This window comes from Piliocolobus tephrosceles, chromosome 13, assembly GCF_002776525.5.
Source record: "Piliocolobus tephrosceles isolate RC106 chromosome 13, ASM277652v3, whole genome shotgun sequence".
Lineage (NCBI taxonomy): Eukaryota > Metazoa > Chordata > Mammalia > Primates > Cercopithecidae > Piliocolobus > Piliocolobus tephrosceles.
The window spans coordinates 7,307,196-7,324,841 of NC_045446.1; the positions used below are offsets into that span (position 1 = coordinate 7,307,196).

At 42.8% G+C, this 17,646-nt stretch overlaps 2 protein-coding genes across 5 annotated transcripts in view; one reads left to right on the forward strand and one right to left on the reverse strand.

Annotated features, from left to right (window-relative positions):
• LOC111533669 (pyruvate carboxylase, mitochondrial-like) overlaps window positions 1-17,646 on the forward strand; it is a 1,148,173-nt gene that overhangs the window by 131,214 nt on the left and 999,313 nt on the right. The gene's annotated exons all lie outside the window — the stretch shown is intronic.
• RCE1 (Ras converting CAAX endopeptidase 1) overlaps window positions 1-17,646 on the reverse strand; it is a 92,025-nt gene that overhangs the window by 19,555 nt on the left and 54,824 nt on the right. For 2 of the 4 annotated variants that reach the window (XM_031933912.1, XM_023186309.3), the window contains exons 7-12: window positions 16,947-17,142; window positions 16,029-16,179; window positions 13,849-13,995; window positions 8,025-8,146; window positions 7,117-7,227; window positions 2,434-2,532 (exon numbers count right to left, since the gene is read on the reverse strand). Coding sequence is in view for 2 of the 4 variants with exons in the window: in XM_023186309.3 (XP_023042077.2) it covers window positions 2,434-2,532; window positions 7,117-7,227; window positions 8,025-8,146; window positions 13,849-13,995; window positions 16,029-16,179; window positions 16,947-17,142 (826 nt within the window). In the remaining 2 variants the exon portion in view is untranslated. Of the gene's footprint in view, window positions 1-1,846; window positions 2,083-2,433; window positions 2,533-7,116; window positions 7,228-8,024; window positions 8,147-13,848; window positions 13,996-14,684; window positions 15,534-16,028; window positions 16,180-16,946; window positions 17,143-17,646 lie in introns of those variants that run through there. The other 2 variants (XM_031933914.1, XM_031933913.1) reach the window with 2 other exon arrangements.

Below are 17,646 nucleotides of genomic sequence, written 5' to 3' on the forward strand. Positions count from 1 at the left end.
GGCTGAGCCACTGCGCTTGGCAAGACCATTAACATTTAATGGAATAGTTGATACGATAGGGTTTAAATATATCATCTTGGTAAGTGTTTTCTGTTAGTCTCATGTGTTCTTTGTTCTCTTTTCCTCATTTTCTGCCTTCTTTTTTGGAGACCGAGTCTCACTCTGTTGCCCAGGCTGGAGTGCAGTAGCGCGATCTCGGCTCACTGCAACCTCTGACCCTGGGCTTCAGGCAATTCTCCTGCATCAGCTTCCCAAGGAGCTAGGACTACAGGTGCGAGCCACTACGCTGGGCTAATTTTTATTTATTTTTTATTTTTTTAGTAGAGATGGGGTTTCACAATGTTGGCCTTGAACTCCTGACCTCAAGTGATCCACCCGTCTCAGCCTCCCAAAGTGCTGGAATTAGAGGTGTGAGCCACTGCACCTGGCCATTGTGTCTTTTGGGTTGAGTTTTTATGATTCTCATTTTATTTCCTTTTTTGACTTACAACTCCTTGTTGTGTTATGTTGTTTTATTTATTTATTTTGAAACAGAATTTCACTCTTGTTGCCCCGGCTGTAGTCCAATGGCGCAATCTCGGCTTACTGCAACCTCCGTCTCCCAGGTTCAAGTGATTCTCCTGCCTCACTCGCCTGAGCAGCTGGGATGAGAGGCATGCACCACCACACCCGGCTAATTTTTGTATTTTTAGTAGAGATGGGGTTTCGCCATGTTGGCCAGCCTGGTCTCAAACTCCTGACCTCAGGTGATCTGCCCGCCTCGACCTCCCAAAGTGTTGGGATTACAGCCGTGAGCCACCACGCCTGGCCTTATTGTGTTATTTTAATGGTTCCTTTTATTTATTTGTTTTTGAGACAGTGTCTGGCTCTGTCACCCAGGTGGAGTACAGTGGCACATTCTTGGGTCACTGCAGCCTTGACCTCCCAGGCTCAAGCAATCCTTCCACCTTAGCCTCCCAAGTAGCCAGAACTACAGGTGTATGTCACCATGTCTGGCTAATTTTTTTTTTTTTTTTTTGTAGAGACAGGGTTTCACCATGTTGTCCAGGCTGGTCTTGAACTCCTGAGCTCAAGCGATCCACCTGTCTTGACCTTCCAAAGTGCTGGGATTACAGGAGTGAGCCACCATGTCCAGCTGGTTCCTTTTATTTTTAATTTATCAGTTTACCTTCAATTAGTATTATATCACTCCACATATAGTATAATACCTTACAATAGTATATTTCCATTTCTTTCCTCTTGGTCTTTGTGCCATTATTGTCATATATTTTGCTTCTCCATAGGTAATAAATATTATAATACAGTGTTACTGTTTGTGCTTTAAAAAGTCAATTATGGCAAGGACGTAAAGGATGTAAAGGATGAGTTGATGGGTGCTGACAAGTTGATGGGTGCAGCACACCAACATGGCACAAGTATACATATGTAACAACCGTGCACGTTATGCACATGTACGCTAGAACTTAAAGTATAATAATAATTTTTTTTAAAAAAAGTCAATTATGGGCTGGGCACAGTGGCTTGAGCCTGTTATCCCAGTACTTTGGGAGGCCAAGGTGGGCGGATCACCTGAGGTCAGGAGTTTGAGAACAGCCTGGCCAACATGGTGAAACCCCGTCTCTACTAAAAATACAAAAATTAGCCTGGCGTGTTAGTGGGCGCCTGTAGTCTCAGCTACTCGGGAGGCTGCAGGCAGAAGAATCGCTTGAACCTGGGAGGCAGAGGCTGCAGTGAGCCGAGGTCATGCCACTGCACTCCAGCCTAGGCAACAGAGGGAGACTCCATCTCAAAAAAAAAAAACAAACCAAAAAAACCCAAAAAAAAACAAAAAAAAATCCACTTTTACCTTTTCACCTTTTTGGATGCTGGAGATCTAGAATTTCCTTAGTTGGGGTCTTTACCCTCAAGGAGGTCAAATAGCTTTTAACTGGTTTTGTGATGGTCTCCTCTAATGAGTGAAGGGAGATCCTAGCAGGAAATTCTGTTTCTCCAGATTCCAGGTGTAGCTGGTAGTAGTCATCTAACTGAAGCCCACTTTTCTGGCTCTCTTGGCTCCAGTCAGTAGGATCGACCTATGTGGAACTAAAATTATAGGATGAATAAATAAGAGAGATTAAAGATGAAGTTATCCTACAGTGTCTTCTGGACAAGATGGTGTAACAGGGACTGAATCTACCCTCCTGCCTGAAATAACAAAAATCCTGGATACAACGTATGAAACAATGGCTTTCAAGATATTGGACACCAGGCAACCAGTGGGATAGTCATTCCTGAGAGATACAAAACAGATGATTTTGTTTCACAGACTTCCTTGCTGAAAGGCTGACCTCAGATTATGCAGTCTGAAACACTTGTACCTACCAACCCTCAATTCAGGATTCCCATGTATCAAAATGGAAGATTCCCACCAAAGTACTGATTATTTACACTTACCTGCCTCACCTCACATGAGCAGTGGTGAAGAAATTGGTGCTGAGTGATCTCACGAAATACTTTGTGCAGTTTGGTCTCAAACTCTTGTGTGTCAGCTGCCTAAAATGGGCCAGAAATAGAACATGCTGAGTTCCAATACTGGAAACCAAGGGGGGAAGTTCTCACACAAAGTTTATACAGGGAGAAGAGGAGGCAGATAGTAGGCAAGCCATTAAAGTTAGGAGTTTTCTTAGTCTTCATGAAGGCAGGACAGGTAAAAAGAAGGCCTGAGCTACTTGGTATAAGACAGGCAGTTGTGACTCCTATATGTCTTCCCACTTCTGTCATCTAAGCAAGATCCTTCAAAGAAGGTCTTTGTTCTCCCATCTTTTTTTTTTTTTTTTTTTTTGAGACAGAGTCTCACTCTGTCACCCAGGCTGGAGTTCTGTGGCACAATCTTGGCTCACTGTAGCCTCCGCCTCCCAGGTTCAAGTGATTCTCCTGCTTCAACCTCCCGAGTAGCTGGGACTACAGGCATGCACCACCACATCCAGCTCATTTTTGTATTTTTAGTAGAGACGGGTTTCACTATGTTGGCCAGGCTGGTTTCGAACTCCTGACCTCAGGTGATCGACCCACCTCAGCCTCCCAAAGTGCTGGGATTACAGGTGTGAGCCACCGCACCTGGCCTGTTCTCCCATCTCTGTAGGAGATAAATATCCAGAAGATCCATCTGTTCATGAAGGGGTTATATAGACAGCTCTTCTATAAGAAGAGTTTCCAAGACAGCACAGGTTCTACTGCATAACTGAGGCTGATATGAGACTCTTTTTTTTTCTGACAAGTCTTTTAGGGAGGAGAGGAACAAAATAATACAGTTTGCACCCACAGGAAATAGGTAACAGCTTTCTACTTTTAAATATATAATTATAGGATGTTAGAATTAAAGGGGACCAGGGTAATAACCGAATACAACACACTAATTTTATGGATGAGAAACTTTAAATTCAAAAAGGAGAAGTGGGCTGGGCGCAGTGGCTCACACCTGTAATCCCAGCCCTTTGGGAGGCCAAGGCAGATGGATCACCTGAGGTCAGGAGTTTGAGACCAGCCTGACCAACATGGAGAAACCCTGTCTCTACTAAAAATACAAAATTAGGCATGGTGGCACATGCCTGTAATCCTAGCTACTTGGGAGGCTGAGGCAGGAGAATCGCTTGAACCCAGGAGGCAGAGGTTGCGGTGAGCTGAGATCACGCCATTGCACTCCAGCCTGGGCAACAAAAGCAAAACTCCGTTTAAAAAAAAAAAAAAAAAAAGGCCAGGTGTGGTGGCTTATGCCTGTAACCCCAGCACTTTGGGAGGCCAAGGCGCACAGCTCACCTGAGGTCGGGAGTTCGAGACTAGCCTGACCAACATGGAGAAAACCCGTCTCTACTAAAAATACAAAATTAGCCAGGCGTGGTAGCCCACGCCTATAATCCCAGCTACTAGGGAGGCTGAGGCAGGAGAATCACTTGAACCTGGGAGGCAGAGGTTGCGGTGAGCCGAGATCACGCCATTGCTCTCCAACCTAGGCAACAAGAGCAAAACTCTGTCTCCAAAAAAAAAAAAAAAAAAGAAGTGACCCACCCAAGATCTCACAGCTAGTTTGCACAAAAGTTACGGCTTTAATGGATACCTTAGAATTCCCAATATAGTGTTCTTCTCACTACCTTGTGCTATCCACATGACCCAGAAAATTGAAGTTATGATAAAATACACTAGCTTATAAATGTGTTATACACTTTGACTCATAACTCCATTTACAGAAATTTGTTCTAGAAAATAATTCAAAAGAAGCAAGATATTACATAAAAGTATTAACTGAAACACTATATAAGCAAGAATGTAAACAAATGTCTAACAGAGGAATCGTTTATTAAATTAGATTTAAACAATACGGTGGGATATTAACTAAAAATTCTAAGACTGTTGAAATGGAGAAAATGTCAAATTATATATGAAAATAGAATGCTTTGATTACAACTATATATGAGATAATGAGTAAAAATTATAGTGATAAATTTTACTAATTATTAAAAAATTTTTTTTTGTATTATACTAGCTTTTCAAGAAAACTATACCAAAAAAATGAAGCAACAAATATGGAATGATATATTGCGCATTGATAATAGCAGCTGGTCAGCACACATTCCTAAAGGAAGGGAAACACTAACATTTATTGAGAATCTACCATATGCTATGCACTTTGACACTGTCTTAGTCCATTAGGGCTGCTATACCAAATTCCTGTAGGCTGGGTGGCTTGTAAACAATAGAAACTGATTTCTCACAGTGCTGGAGGCAGGGAATCTGAAATTAAAGTGCCAGCATGGTCAGGTTCTGGTGAGGGCCCTCTTCTGGGCTGTAGGGTGCCCACTTCCTCCCTGTGTCCTCACATGGCAGAAGGGGTAAGGGTCTCTCTGGGGCCTTTTTTTTTTTTTTTCGGTGGGGGTGTGGGGGGACAGAGTTTCGCCCTTGTCACCCAAGCTAGAGTGTAATGGTGCGATCTCGGCTCACTACAACCTCCACCTCCTAGGTTCAAGCGATTCTCCTGCCTCAGCCTCCCAAGTAGCTGGGATTACAGGTGCCCACCACCACGCCAGGCTAATTTTTTTGTAATATTTTTTTTTTTTTTTTTTTAGTAGAGACAGAGTTTCACCATGTTGGTCAGGTTGATCTGGAACTCCTGACCTCAGGTGATCCACCCACCTCGGCCTCCCAAAGTGCTGGGATTACTTACAGGCATGAACCACCACGCCCGGCCTGGGGCCCCTTTTATAAAGGCACTAATCAGGCTGGGCGCAGTGGCTCACGCCTGTAATCTCAGCACTTTGGGAGGCCAAGGCAGGTGGATCACCTGAGGTTGGGAGTTTGAGACCAGCCTGACCAATATGGAGAAACTCTGTCTCTACTGAAAATACAAAATTAGCCGGGCGCGGTGGCGCATGCCTGTAATCCCAGCTACTCAGGAGGCTGAGGCAGGAGGTTTGCTTGAACCCTGGAGGTGGAGGTTGCAGTGAACTGAGATCGTGCCATTGCACTCCAGCCTGGGCAACAAGAGCGAAACTCCGACTCAAAAAATAAAATTAAAATAAAGGCACTAATCCCATTCATGAGGGCCTAATGACCTAAATCACTTCTCAAAGGCCTCATACCTCCTAATGTTATCAGTTCAGGGGTTAGGATTTCAACATATGAATTTTGGGGATATATAAACATTCAGACCATAGCACACATTTAGCTCTCACTTTCATAACTCTGTGAGGTACTATTATTTTTTCCAATTTGTAGACAAGTCTCAGAACTACAGGCCTAAACATAACTAATAAGTAAATGAGTTAGGATTTGAATGTGAGCCTCTGATTCCGTATTGCCACATACATGTAATAGTTAAGGTTGCTCAGTTATTTCCAGTGTATTCTGTTGCCATGAGATAGCATTCTTCAACAAGGAATTAGATTAGGAATCACTGATCTAGTCCTAGCATTGTTCCTTTTTTTTTTTCTTCTTCTTTTGAGATGGAATCTCACTTTGTCACCCAGGATAGAGTTCAGTGGGGTGATCTTGGCTCACTGCAACCTCCACCTCCTGGGTTTCAGCAATTCTGCCTCAGTCTCCTGAGCAGCTGGAACTACAGGTGTGCACCACCACGCCTGGCTGATTTTTGTATTTTTTGTAGAGACAGGGTTTCACCACGTTGATCAGGCTGGTCGTGGGCTCCTGACCTCAAGCAGTCCACCCGCCTCAGCCTCCAAAAGTGCTGGGATTACAGGCGTGAGCCACCACACCCAACCCTAGCTCTGTTCTTAACTAGCTGTGTGACCTAAAGCAGAAATCTTAAATAACTTGTTTTCTTATTTGTAAAATAGTATACATATTACTGTTCAACAAATATTTCTTAAAACTTAAGCCTGGTACTATGTAGCATCACAGTGGCGCAAATAAAATAATGTTTCTAAAAATACTGTACATTTTACAAAGATAAGCAGTAGAATGTCATTAAAATCATGGCTTTTTTTTTTTTTTAGATGGAGTGTCGCTGTTGTCACCTGGGCTGGGGTACAATGGGGCGATCTCGGCTCACTGCAATCTCCCCCACCCAGGTTCCAGCAATTATCCTGCCTCAGCCTTCCGAGTAGCTGAGATTACATGCAACTGCCACCATGCCTGGCTAATTTTTGTATTTTTAGTAGAGCCATGGTTTCACCATGTTGGTCAGGCTAGTCTCAAACTCCTGACATCAGGTCATCCACCCGCCTCAGCCTCCCAAAGTGTTGCGATTACAGGCATGAGCCACTGCCCCGGACATTTTTTTTTTTTTTTTTTTTTTTTTTTTAAGACAGGTCTCACTCTGTTGCCCAGGCTGGAGTGCAGTGGCATGATCATGGCTCAGCCTCAACATCCCAGGCTCAGTTGATCCTCCTACCTCAGCCTCCTGAGAAGCTGGAACCACAGGTATGCACCACCCCACCTGGGTGATTTTTTAGTTACTTGTAGAGACAGGGTCTCTCTATGTTGCCCAGGCTGGTGTCAAACTCCCGTGCTCAAGCAATCCTCCCACCTTGGCCTTCCAAAGTGCTGTGAGTATAGGCATGAGCCACCATACCCAGCCCAAACCCTGGCACTTTTAAGCATCCCCAATCCCAATCTCCTACTAACTTGAAGGGTCTGGAGACACATCTTTCGGAAGCTGCTCCTAGTGCTTCCAGTCAGAATACTCATGATGGAGTTCACAGCCACTGAGAGTGAGGCCTGTAGTTTCTGCTGAGCCTGGGAAACATAACAAGTAAGGGGAAGACTGCGTGAATCCCAAGATGTGGTTTAGAGAATCCCAGAGGGCCCACACATTTCCATCAGAGCAGGATTTCAACAATTCTTCCTATCCATCAACAAAAGTTACTGAGATCCTCACATATTTTTACACCATAACATTTAGGGAATTAATATAAAATTTTAAAATGTTCTCGCATTTCACAGAGGTGACTTACTGACACAGACACATTTAGAGAAGACAAGCAATAGGACACTGGTCAAGAAAACAGACACACTATTTGAAAAAAAAAAAAAGCTTTTAGTTCTGCTCTCTTAGTGTGGTTGTTTTTTCCCTGAAAAGTGGGCCATATGAGGTAAGAAATGTGTTACCAAAAGTACACAGGATGGATGGATTTAGAAAATCAGGTAAGAGGGGAAGGTGATAGTGTAAAGAATTAGGAAAATAGGGGAGGAATGTAAGACACAGCGAAGCAGCAGCTCCAGAAGTCTGTGTGGGAAGGGGAATTATATGGATAAGGAAGAGATGTGTTATCAGCCATTTTTCCCTATTAACTATTTCCTTATTTACCCAAACACACCTACTAGGAGGTAAGACTAACCAAGCTGGTTACAGTGATCCATCTAAGCTAAAGTTTGAGTTGTAGGCTAGATGCAGCGTTACAAGATCACCCAGGTGACAGAAGAGAGAAAGGGGCATTAAGGGAAGAAGGGCTCCTGGGCCCTGTGCCTGCTATATACGCTTGCTATCTTTTTCTTAGAGAATAGGAGAAAAGAGGCTGTGAATTCCTTATTACCTTGGCAGCCTGGTTATGTTGCTCCAAGACCTGGTCCACGGTGAATTGGATGGAACCTTGCACTACACTGTGGCTCTCCACAAGGATGGCATTGAGATGAGTTGTGAGCAAAGTATAGACTCCTAAGGGGAGGGAGAAGGTAAAATTATCACTATATCTACCTCCCCTCACTGTGCATCTTCAAAGGCTAGTCTTAAATTACCAGATGTGTAAGATTTAAGACACTTTACTAGTACATTGATGAATTTCTTTTAAATCTAATATAACATCTGAGATGTTGTACTGAGATCAGTGCAACAACTGAGAAACTGCAGGCTCTCTGAGTCAAGCTAAACAGAGGTGTACAAATTATCACAGTAGTTCAAGAATGATAACACTGGTTTCTGAGGAATCGAGTTCTTAAGGAATGTTCAGCAGGGCTCAGAACATGGTATCAGGCTTGCATTATCCAAGGATTAACCATAAGTGAGGATAACTACTTCAAGATTGCTGTTCATGTGCTCTGAGTCAGGACTGGGAGTGGAAAAGATGCCCCTTGGAAGAAGAGACCCCTACATATCCACAAATAATTACCTTTTTTAAGACAAAATCTCCCAGCAACTTACAAACCTACCCAATTCCCACTTATAAATCTAAGAAAGCTCAGGAAAATTAAGGTGAAGAATGACATTATTTTTTAAAGAAATAAATAAGGGATCCTGTTTAATTCATATACGTACCATGTACTATAAACAACAATCCCAGTGACTCCAAAGGAGAGGAGAAAGGGAGAAGCAAAAGTCCTATAGAGTGTGCCTAACCCTACTCTACGTCTATGTGAACATCACTGCTGTGGCAGTGCTTTCAGATGTACTGTGGTAAAGAAAAGGTTAAAATTCACAAAGATGACACAGAACTGTTGGTATGAGGTCCTTTTAAATGGGGGATTATCTCTGTTAAAGTAACCACGGGCACCACTGCTCAGCCTCATTCAGAAAAGCTAACGTGAGAGCAACAGGCAAAAAAATTATGCCATCAAACAATAGGCCGCCATGTAATGATCCTGATGCAGCAGGCACAGGAAGCCAAATTTACAGGTCACCTGGAGAAAATCCTTCTTGATTATTCTTTGTTTACAGTGTTCAGAATTATATGATGAAGCAGCCTAAAACTGGCTGGCTTTTTCCAGGACTGTATTAAAAATGCAAGCCAGAAGAACATTTCCTACCATAAGGCACCATGAGGCTTTCCTGTTAGGGAAGGTAATATATGGTAAGCTCAAAAGGATTCTGGAGCTGGAGTCAGGGAGAACATAGATTCCAGGGTCAATTCTGCCATCAACTAGTGGTGATGAAATCTTTTCTTCAATATAGAAAATGACTTTATACCATCTGCTCTCACAGGTATGTTGTGTAGATAAACTGCAATAATGTACATGAAGTGTTTTGTGGGCTTTTTTGTTGCCCAGCCTGGAGCACAGTGACACGATCTCGGCTCACTGCAGCCTCGACCACCAGGGCTCAAGTGATCCTCCCACCTTAGCCTCCCGAATAGCTGGGACCACAGGTGTGCACCACCACCATGCCTGGCTCTTTTTTTTTTTTTTTTTTTTTTTTAAAGACAGAGTTTTGCTCTTGTTGTCTGAGCTGGAGTGCAATGGCATGATCTCCGCTCACTGCAACCTCCATCTGCTGGATTCAAGTGATTATCTTGCCTCAGCCTCCTGAGTAGCTGGGATTACAGGCACCTGCCTGCTACCACGCCCAGCTAATTTTTGTATTTTTAGTAGAGACGGGGTTTAGCCATGTTGGCTGGACTTGTCTCAAACTCCTGACCTCAGGGTGATCCACCCACCTTGGCCTCCCAAAGTGTGGGAATTACAGGTGTGAGCCACCATGCCTGGCACATTTTTATATGTAGAGACGAGGTCTCGCTATGTTGCCCAAGCTGGTCTTAAACTCCAGGGCTCAAGCAATCCTCCTGCCTTGGCCCCTCAAAGTACTGGGATTACAGGTGCCAAGCCACGGTGCCTGGCCCATGAAGTGTTTTCAAATGTACACTGTACAATTTCAAAATATTGCTATTGCTATGTTAATATATCATCTAGATTGGTATTTTCCATAGTTTGGTTTTAAGAATAGCTTCAAGAAATCAGATCCCTTTTGAAAGCAGACATTTAATTTTTTTTTTTAATTTTTATTTTTTTATACTTTAAGTTCTAGGGTACATGTGCACAACGTGCAGGTTTGTTACATATGTATACTTGTGCCATGTTGGTGTGCTGCACCCATCAGACATTTAATTTAAAAGTCAAAGTTCATTCCTAAATTTTTGACCATCAAAAAATGCTTTTGACATTGTGGAAAATAATGAGTTAGTCACAAGAAAAAAAATGAGTTAATCACAGAAGTTATCATGACAAGGTAGGTGGGCATAAGGCCAATTAAGTAATTTTCTTAAAGACACATGGGAACAGACTAATTTTGTAACAATCTGTTTCCTAAAAGAAGAGGTTCTAGAGAAAGCTTTTAAGGATATGAGAAAGAAAAGGGGGAAGGTAAGGTAAAATTATCACTATGTCTATATCTACCTCCCTCCCCTCACTGTGCATCTTCTTCAGAGGCTAGTCTTAAATTATCAGATGTGTAAGACGTGAGAGACTTACTGTATTTACTAATACACTGATGAATTTCTTTTAAATCCAATACTGAGTACAACAACTGAGATACTGCAGGCCTTCAGAGTCAAGCTAAACAGAAGTGTACAGATTATCACAGTAGTACAAGAATGATAATACTGTGTTTCTGAGGAATCTGAGTTCTTAAGGAATGTTCACTAGGGCTCAGAACATGTTATCAGGCTTACATTATCTGAGGATTACCTTCTGGCAGACCTTAAAAAAAACCTGCCAGAAGGTAGCAGATCTTAAGTCTTAAGAGGGTTTTAGACCTGGAAAGGCCTTTGATGGGGCCTAGCCTAACAATCTCATGTTAAAGATATGGAAAGGGAGGCTCAGATTTACATGACGTGCTTCCCAAAAATTACTGAGGAAGTTGGTATCAGTGCTAAAATTAAACCCAGGTCTCTTGATTCCACCCTGATGTCTTTTCCACAATAATAAGTTGCTGCTCTTACCAGCCTCTGTCTGTGAGCATAGGCCACATGGAACAACCCTAGGAATCCTCACATTAGTTTAGATATCTTCTATTTTCTATTCCCCTGGCATTAATCACTGGAACGACTGCGCACCAAAGACCACTAGCTCCTCAAATAAACAGCTACAAGCCAGAGTTCCAGGAAACAGTGCTTCTCTCCTACAGTGTGTACAGCACGTTTTGGGAAAAAGCAGGGAAAAGTTTGCCTTATCTTACTGCTGAGAGGCTCAGAAGGAAGGCAGCGGGAAGAATACCACAGCCAACAATGGTTTGTTCAATAAATAATGGACACCAGTCAATATGAGCTCTTTTGGTCTGGTGTTGTAAGCAGTCTTTTTTCTTATGACTCAGTGGGAGCAGGGCCACACCAAATAGCACTGGAGTGCCTGAAGAATAGAGTCCCACGAAAACACACTGGCCCACAGAGAAAGGAGAACACAGAGACATATCAGAAGCACCAAAAGGGAGGCTTACAAACCTTTCCCCAAATTTGTATAAGCTCCACTTCTCCCTGTAACTTTCCTCAACGATTAGGAGGGCACTGAGAAACACTTAAATTTACATCTCAGGGTTTACTGGATTAAAATGAAGAAGCCAACTCCTGCTAATGCTCAGTGGTTTTCAAATTTTACTATATTTAAGAATCACTTGAGGCAAGTGCGTTGCTCATGCCTGTAATCCCAGCACTTTGGGAGGCCGAGGTGGGAGGATCACTTGAGCCCAGGAGTTCAGACCTTGTCTCTACAAAAATAATAATAATGGCCAGGGGCGGTGGCTCACACCTGTAATCCCAGTACTTTGGGGCACCGAGGGGGGTGGATCATGAGGTCAGGAGTTTGAGACCAGCCTGACCAACATGGTGAAACCCCATCTCTACTAAAAATACAAAAATTAGCCAGGTGTGGTGGCATGTGCCTGTAATTCCAGCTACTCAGCAGGCTGAGGCAGGAAAATCGCTAGAACCCGGGAGGTGGAGGTTGCAGTGAGTCAAGATCGCACCATTGCACTTCAGCCTGGGCGACAGAGGGAGACTCTGTCTTAAAAATAATAATAATAGGCCGGGCGCGGTGGCTCATGCCTATAATCCCAGCTCTTTGGGTGGCCGAGGCGGGCGGATCACAACGTCAGGAGATTGAGACCATCCTGGCTAATACGGTGAAACCCTGTCTCTACTGAAAATACCAAAAATTAGCCAGGCAAGGTGGCTGGCACCTGTGGTCCCAGCTACTCGGGAGGCTGAGGCAGGAGAATGGCGTGAACCCGGGAGACGGAGCTTGCAGTGAGCCGAGATCGTGCCACTGCACTCCAGCCTGGACGACAGAGCGAGACTCCATCTCAAAGAAAAAAAAAAAAGAACCCTGGTCAATAAAATTAGAACCTTTAAAAAATCATCATCATCATCATCATCATCATCATCATCTAGTGATTCTGATGCATATGTTTCACGGACCAGAAAATGAAACCACTGTTTTATCTCTATCATAGATAATCTTTCTGATTGATAACAAATTATCACCCATCTAACAGATAAACACCAAAGGTTCCTTGTTGCATACCTGAATAAGAACAGGTGTGCATTTTTTAAAAATCCACCTGGAAAGGCAGCATGATGATGAAAAGTTCCCAAGCCTTGCTGTACATCAGAATCACCTGAGAAGTCATTTTATTTTATTTTATTTTGTTTTGTTTTGTTTTGTTTTGTTTTGTTTTGTTTTGTTTTTTGTTTTGTTTTTTGAGACACAGTCTCAATCTCTTGCCCAGGCTGAAGTGCAGTGGCACAATCTTGGCTCACTGCAACCTCTGCCTCCTGGGTTCAAGAGATTCTCCTGCCTCAGCCTCCCAAATAGCTGGGATTACAAGAAGCCGCCACCATGCCAGCTAATTTTTGTATTTTTAGTAGAGATGGGGTTTCGCCGTGTTAGCCAGGCTGGCCTTTAACTCCTGGCTGCAAGTGATCCACCCACTTTGGCCTCCAAAAGTGCTGAGATGACAGGTGTGAGCCACCGCACCCGGCCTGAGAAACTTTAAAAACATACCAAGAAGCACTTGGGGATGCCAAGGAAGGAAGATTACTTGAAGCCAGGAGTTTTGAGACCAGCCTGGGCAACAAAGCAAGACCTCCATACAAAAAACAATAATATAAAAAATAATTGAAAAAGTTATCCAGGTGCAGTCGCATGCATCTATAGGCCCAGCTTCTTGGGAGGCTGAAGTGGGAGGATCACTTGAGCCTAGGAGTTTGATGTTGCAGTGAGCTATGCTCGCGCAACTGCACTCCAGCCTGGACGACAAAGCGTCTCTAAAAATAAAAAAAATTTCTTAAACATACTGAGCCCTGAGCCCCAGCTCAGTCCATCTGGAAATCAGAATCTCTGGAGAGTGAGCATTTTAGATGCTCTTCAGGTAATATTGTGCAGCTAACATTGAGAACTGCTGATCCCTAGGGAGCAATATATACGAAGTGTCTGCTGATTTCTGGCCAACCAGATCTAGAAATGTCGTCATTTAAGTAATGCATCAATATATGAATCTTTTCTATAGGATATATTTATTTTATTAAGCAGGGTTTTTCACTGAACTTCTTTATTCTACAGAAATATATCTAATTTACATGTGTGCATTACACAAAGTTTCCCTCTCTCTTAGCATTTGGCACACCCAAGCTGGCAACTCCATTCTCTTATACTTACCCCAGATTTCCATTTGCTGGACTGGAAATGCACTGTGGAAATCCACAAAGAGAAAAAGCAGCAGAGTTTGTCCTTGAGAGTCCATATTCTGAGACTGATCCCCCTCACTGGATTCCGCCCGATAACTCACATCTGGAAGCACCAAATCTAGAGGACAAGATATTACATGAATTTCTAGGATAAGTAAAGCCCTCGAAATACAAAGTGACCACAGAACCTGTATTCTGAACAAAGAAGGATCTGAGAATAGGAGATCTAAATTCAAACACTCATTTACCCTCCTGAACCTGTTTCTCTATCCACATGATGGAAGCAAATCATAATGACTCACAGGAAGAACATTAAAATAGTAACTACATATGTACAATGCAAACCAAACAACACTCCTTTACATTACTGAAAAGCACTACACAATAAATTGATTCCTTGTACAACTTTCTAAGGCAGGTATGGCTGGTAAGAGGTTAGATTCACCTGAGTGTAATGACATCAGCTAACTTGTGTTACATGCCAGGTACTGCATCAAATGCTTATGTACTATTTCAACATTTAGACTTCACAACAACACTATTGGATAGGACCTATTCTTATGCCCTTTTACAGATAAGAAAAGAGGCACAGATAGGTTAAATACCTCATTCAGTGTGAGCCTGAGGTAAATGGTGGAACTGAGTTCTAGATTTTGCTAGACTGACTAAAGAATCTGCTTTTAGCCCCAGTACTATATATTTGTATCCCCAAATGTAATCCATTGCCCAGTGGTCACTTTCTAGCACATTGATCCTTTAGAATACAATCAGGATAGTCCTATATTTCAGATCCATGTAGAGAAGTACCTTCATGTGGATCCTTGTTCTGTCCTTTAGAGTAATAAAGGAGGGAGATGAGGGGACATTTTCTACGTTATTCATTTCCAAAGTTAACTGAGAAAGTTCAGGACCATGAATTGGTAAAAAACTAAACCAGCAAAGCCCAAAAACAAAAATGAAAGAGAAAAGGAGATATGGAGATCGCTAGAAATTCACCAGTCATATCTCTATTAGAAATCGGTGGAGTATCATTCCCTCTAAGATACTGCCCCATCCCAGTAGGCTTCAATCTTCTCATACCAGTCATAGCCACAGAATACCTCTTCCCTATTGGTCATCTTCCTCAGGAGCCAGAAGACCAGACTACCTTCCACATTTCAAAGGATTCTAGTTAGGACAGTCAATCTCAAAACTGCAACCCCTCCTAGATATCAGCCCATGGTCACATACTCCAATTTCACAGTTTTATTAGCTCAGTTATTAACCTCCAACTTTTAGCATGATTCACCAAAGCTGGTGTGGTTAGAGCTTATGTGAATATTACAGTCCGCTTCCTAGGCCTAATACTATTACATCTTGCACTAGTATGTGTTTTCATGGTTTCTAAGGAATTTTATGTGATTTTCTCAGTTCATTATGAGGCATTTCTCTTCCACAGTAGTTCAGAAGTATCACTGCTCCCTTACCTTTGTAAAGGCCCAGAGTTGACAGATTAGGTACATTAGAACTCTTCTGAACAAGTATCTAACAGAAGGACCAGGAATAGAGGAGGCAGCAGAGGAAGTAAGAGGAGAACCAGTATCAACATGGAATGCCAGGCCGGGTGTAGTGGCTCACACCTATAATACCAGCACTTTGGGAGGCTGAGGCAGGTGGGCCACTTCAGGTCAGGAGCTCAAGACCAGCCTGGCCAACAGGGGGAAACACTGTCTCTACCAAAAATACAAAAAACAATTAGCCAGGCATGGTGGTGGGCACCTGTAATCCCAGCTACTAGGAAGGCTGAGGCAGGAGGATCACTTGAACCCAGGAGGCGGAGGTTGCAGCCAGCCAAGATTGTACCACTGCACTCCAGCCTGGGCGACGGAGCAAGACTCTGTCTCAAAAACCAAACCAAAACAAAACAAACAAAAACAAACAACAAAAAAACATGCAATGCCAAAACAAGCTCTGAAAGAGCTTTGCCTGTTTGACACCTGTTTGCCTCACTTCAAGTGGTCTCTCACATTTGGCCAGACCCTGACCCTCAAACCCCAACCTGGGCCATATCTCTGGTCATATTTTTATATACACTTTCTATTCATATTTCCTTTCATTTCTCTAATATTCTTCAAGTTTCTTCATTCCTGTGCAGAGAGAGGGAGGATATACCTCTATCCAAATTGAGATCCAAATTGGGTACTATACACAAATGGTATTTTTTCCAATCAATTAAAGAAGAGGTATCTTTGAAGAAAGTAGTCACTGGCTGCTCCCAAGTTGACAATATCAGAGGCAGACCCAAAGGTCCATATAGAAATATGTGTAGTTGCTAAAGAAAACTGCCAAGTTTTAGTCTTATGACTATGTATTCACTTGTATAAAAAACAAATATAACCCTGACCTGGTTTACACTCCCATAAATTACTTTTTTTTTTTTTTTTTGAGATAGAGTCTTGCTCTGTCGCCCAGGCTGGAGTGCAATGGCGCCATCTCCACTCACTGCAACCTCCACCTGCCGGGTTCAAGCGATTATCCTGCCTCAGCCTCCCAAGTAGCTGGCTGGCTGGGATTACAGGTGCATGCCACCATGACTGGCTAATTTTTGTATTTTTAGTAGAGACGGGGTTTCACCATGTTGGCCAGGATGATCTTGATCTCCTGACCTCATGATCCACCCGCCTTGGCCTCCCAAAGTGCTGGGATTACAGGCGTGAGCCACTGCACCCAGCCACATTCAATGGTTTCTTACTGTACAGAGAATAAAGTTCACAATCCTTAGTATGGCACTCAAGATCAACCATATTCAACTCCAGACTACTTTTCTAGCCCCATCTCTTCCTCATGCACCATTCATTTCAGGCTTCAGTCATATTGGATTGTATGAAAAATGCATGGCATGTGTCACATTTGACAGTTTTCAGTTCCCTGGCAAAATTTTCAAGCTTGGCTTTCACATTAGATTATATGTTTTTACACAAATCATACATATTTGTAGATGCAGAATTCACATACTAAAGGCTTTCCTAAACTGGGATATAAAAACCCATTTTAAAGATAATTGGATGGAACTTTTCATCAAAAGGATATGGAAACTGAAGAAATCCTATTAAGCTGGTTGGAAGAAACCTTTGGGCTGGGACACAGTGCAGCTGCTGGAGTCAGCATCAGTTCTCCCAACAAGTCCATGCCAGCCACGTCTTCAGGTATGAAAAGTATTACTGGATGTCCTAGCACAGGGTGAATTCTGCTGCAGTGTGATTCAACTGTACCAAAATTTGGTCTACTGTCAGAAAACAGACAAGTCAAATTTAACGTTTTTTCCTCTTAAGAAATTATTTAAAAGAGCGTTCAAAATTATTTTTATAACCTCTAGCATATGTACAACCATATAACGTGCCATATCAGTTTTGTTGGAATAAATAACTTATGTCTCACTCAGGGAATCACAGCAATGGAAATAGTAGAAAAATTGGCATTTCAGAGATGGTATCATGGCTCCTGCTTTTGCTGCCACTAATGGATGCTTCTTAGTTTCTCTTTTAAAAAGCATTTTAGACCCGGTATGGTGGCTCACGCCTGTAATCCTAGCACTTTGGGAAGCTGAGGCAGATGGATCACTTGAGGTCAGGAGTTCAAGACCAACCTGGCCAACATGGTGAAACTCCATCTCTACTAAAGATACAATAGCTGGGCGTGATGGTGCATGCCTGTAATCCCAGGTACTCAGGAGGCTGAGGCAAGAGAATCGTTTGAACCTGGGAAGCGGAGGTTGCAGTGAGCTGATAAT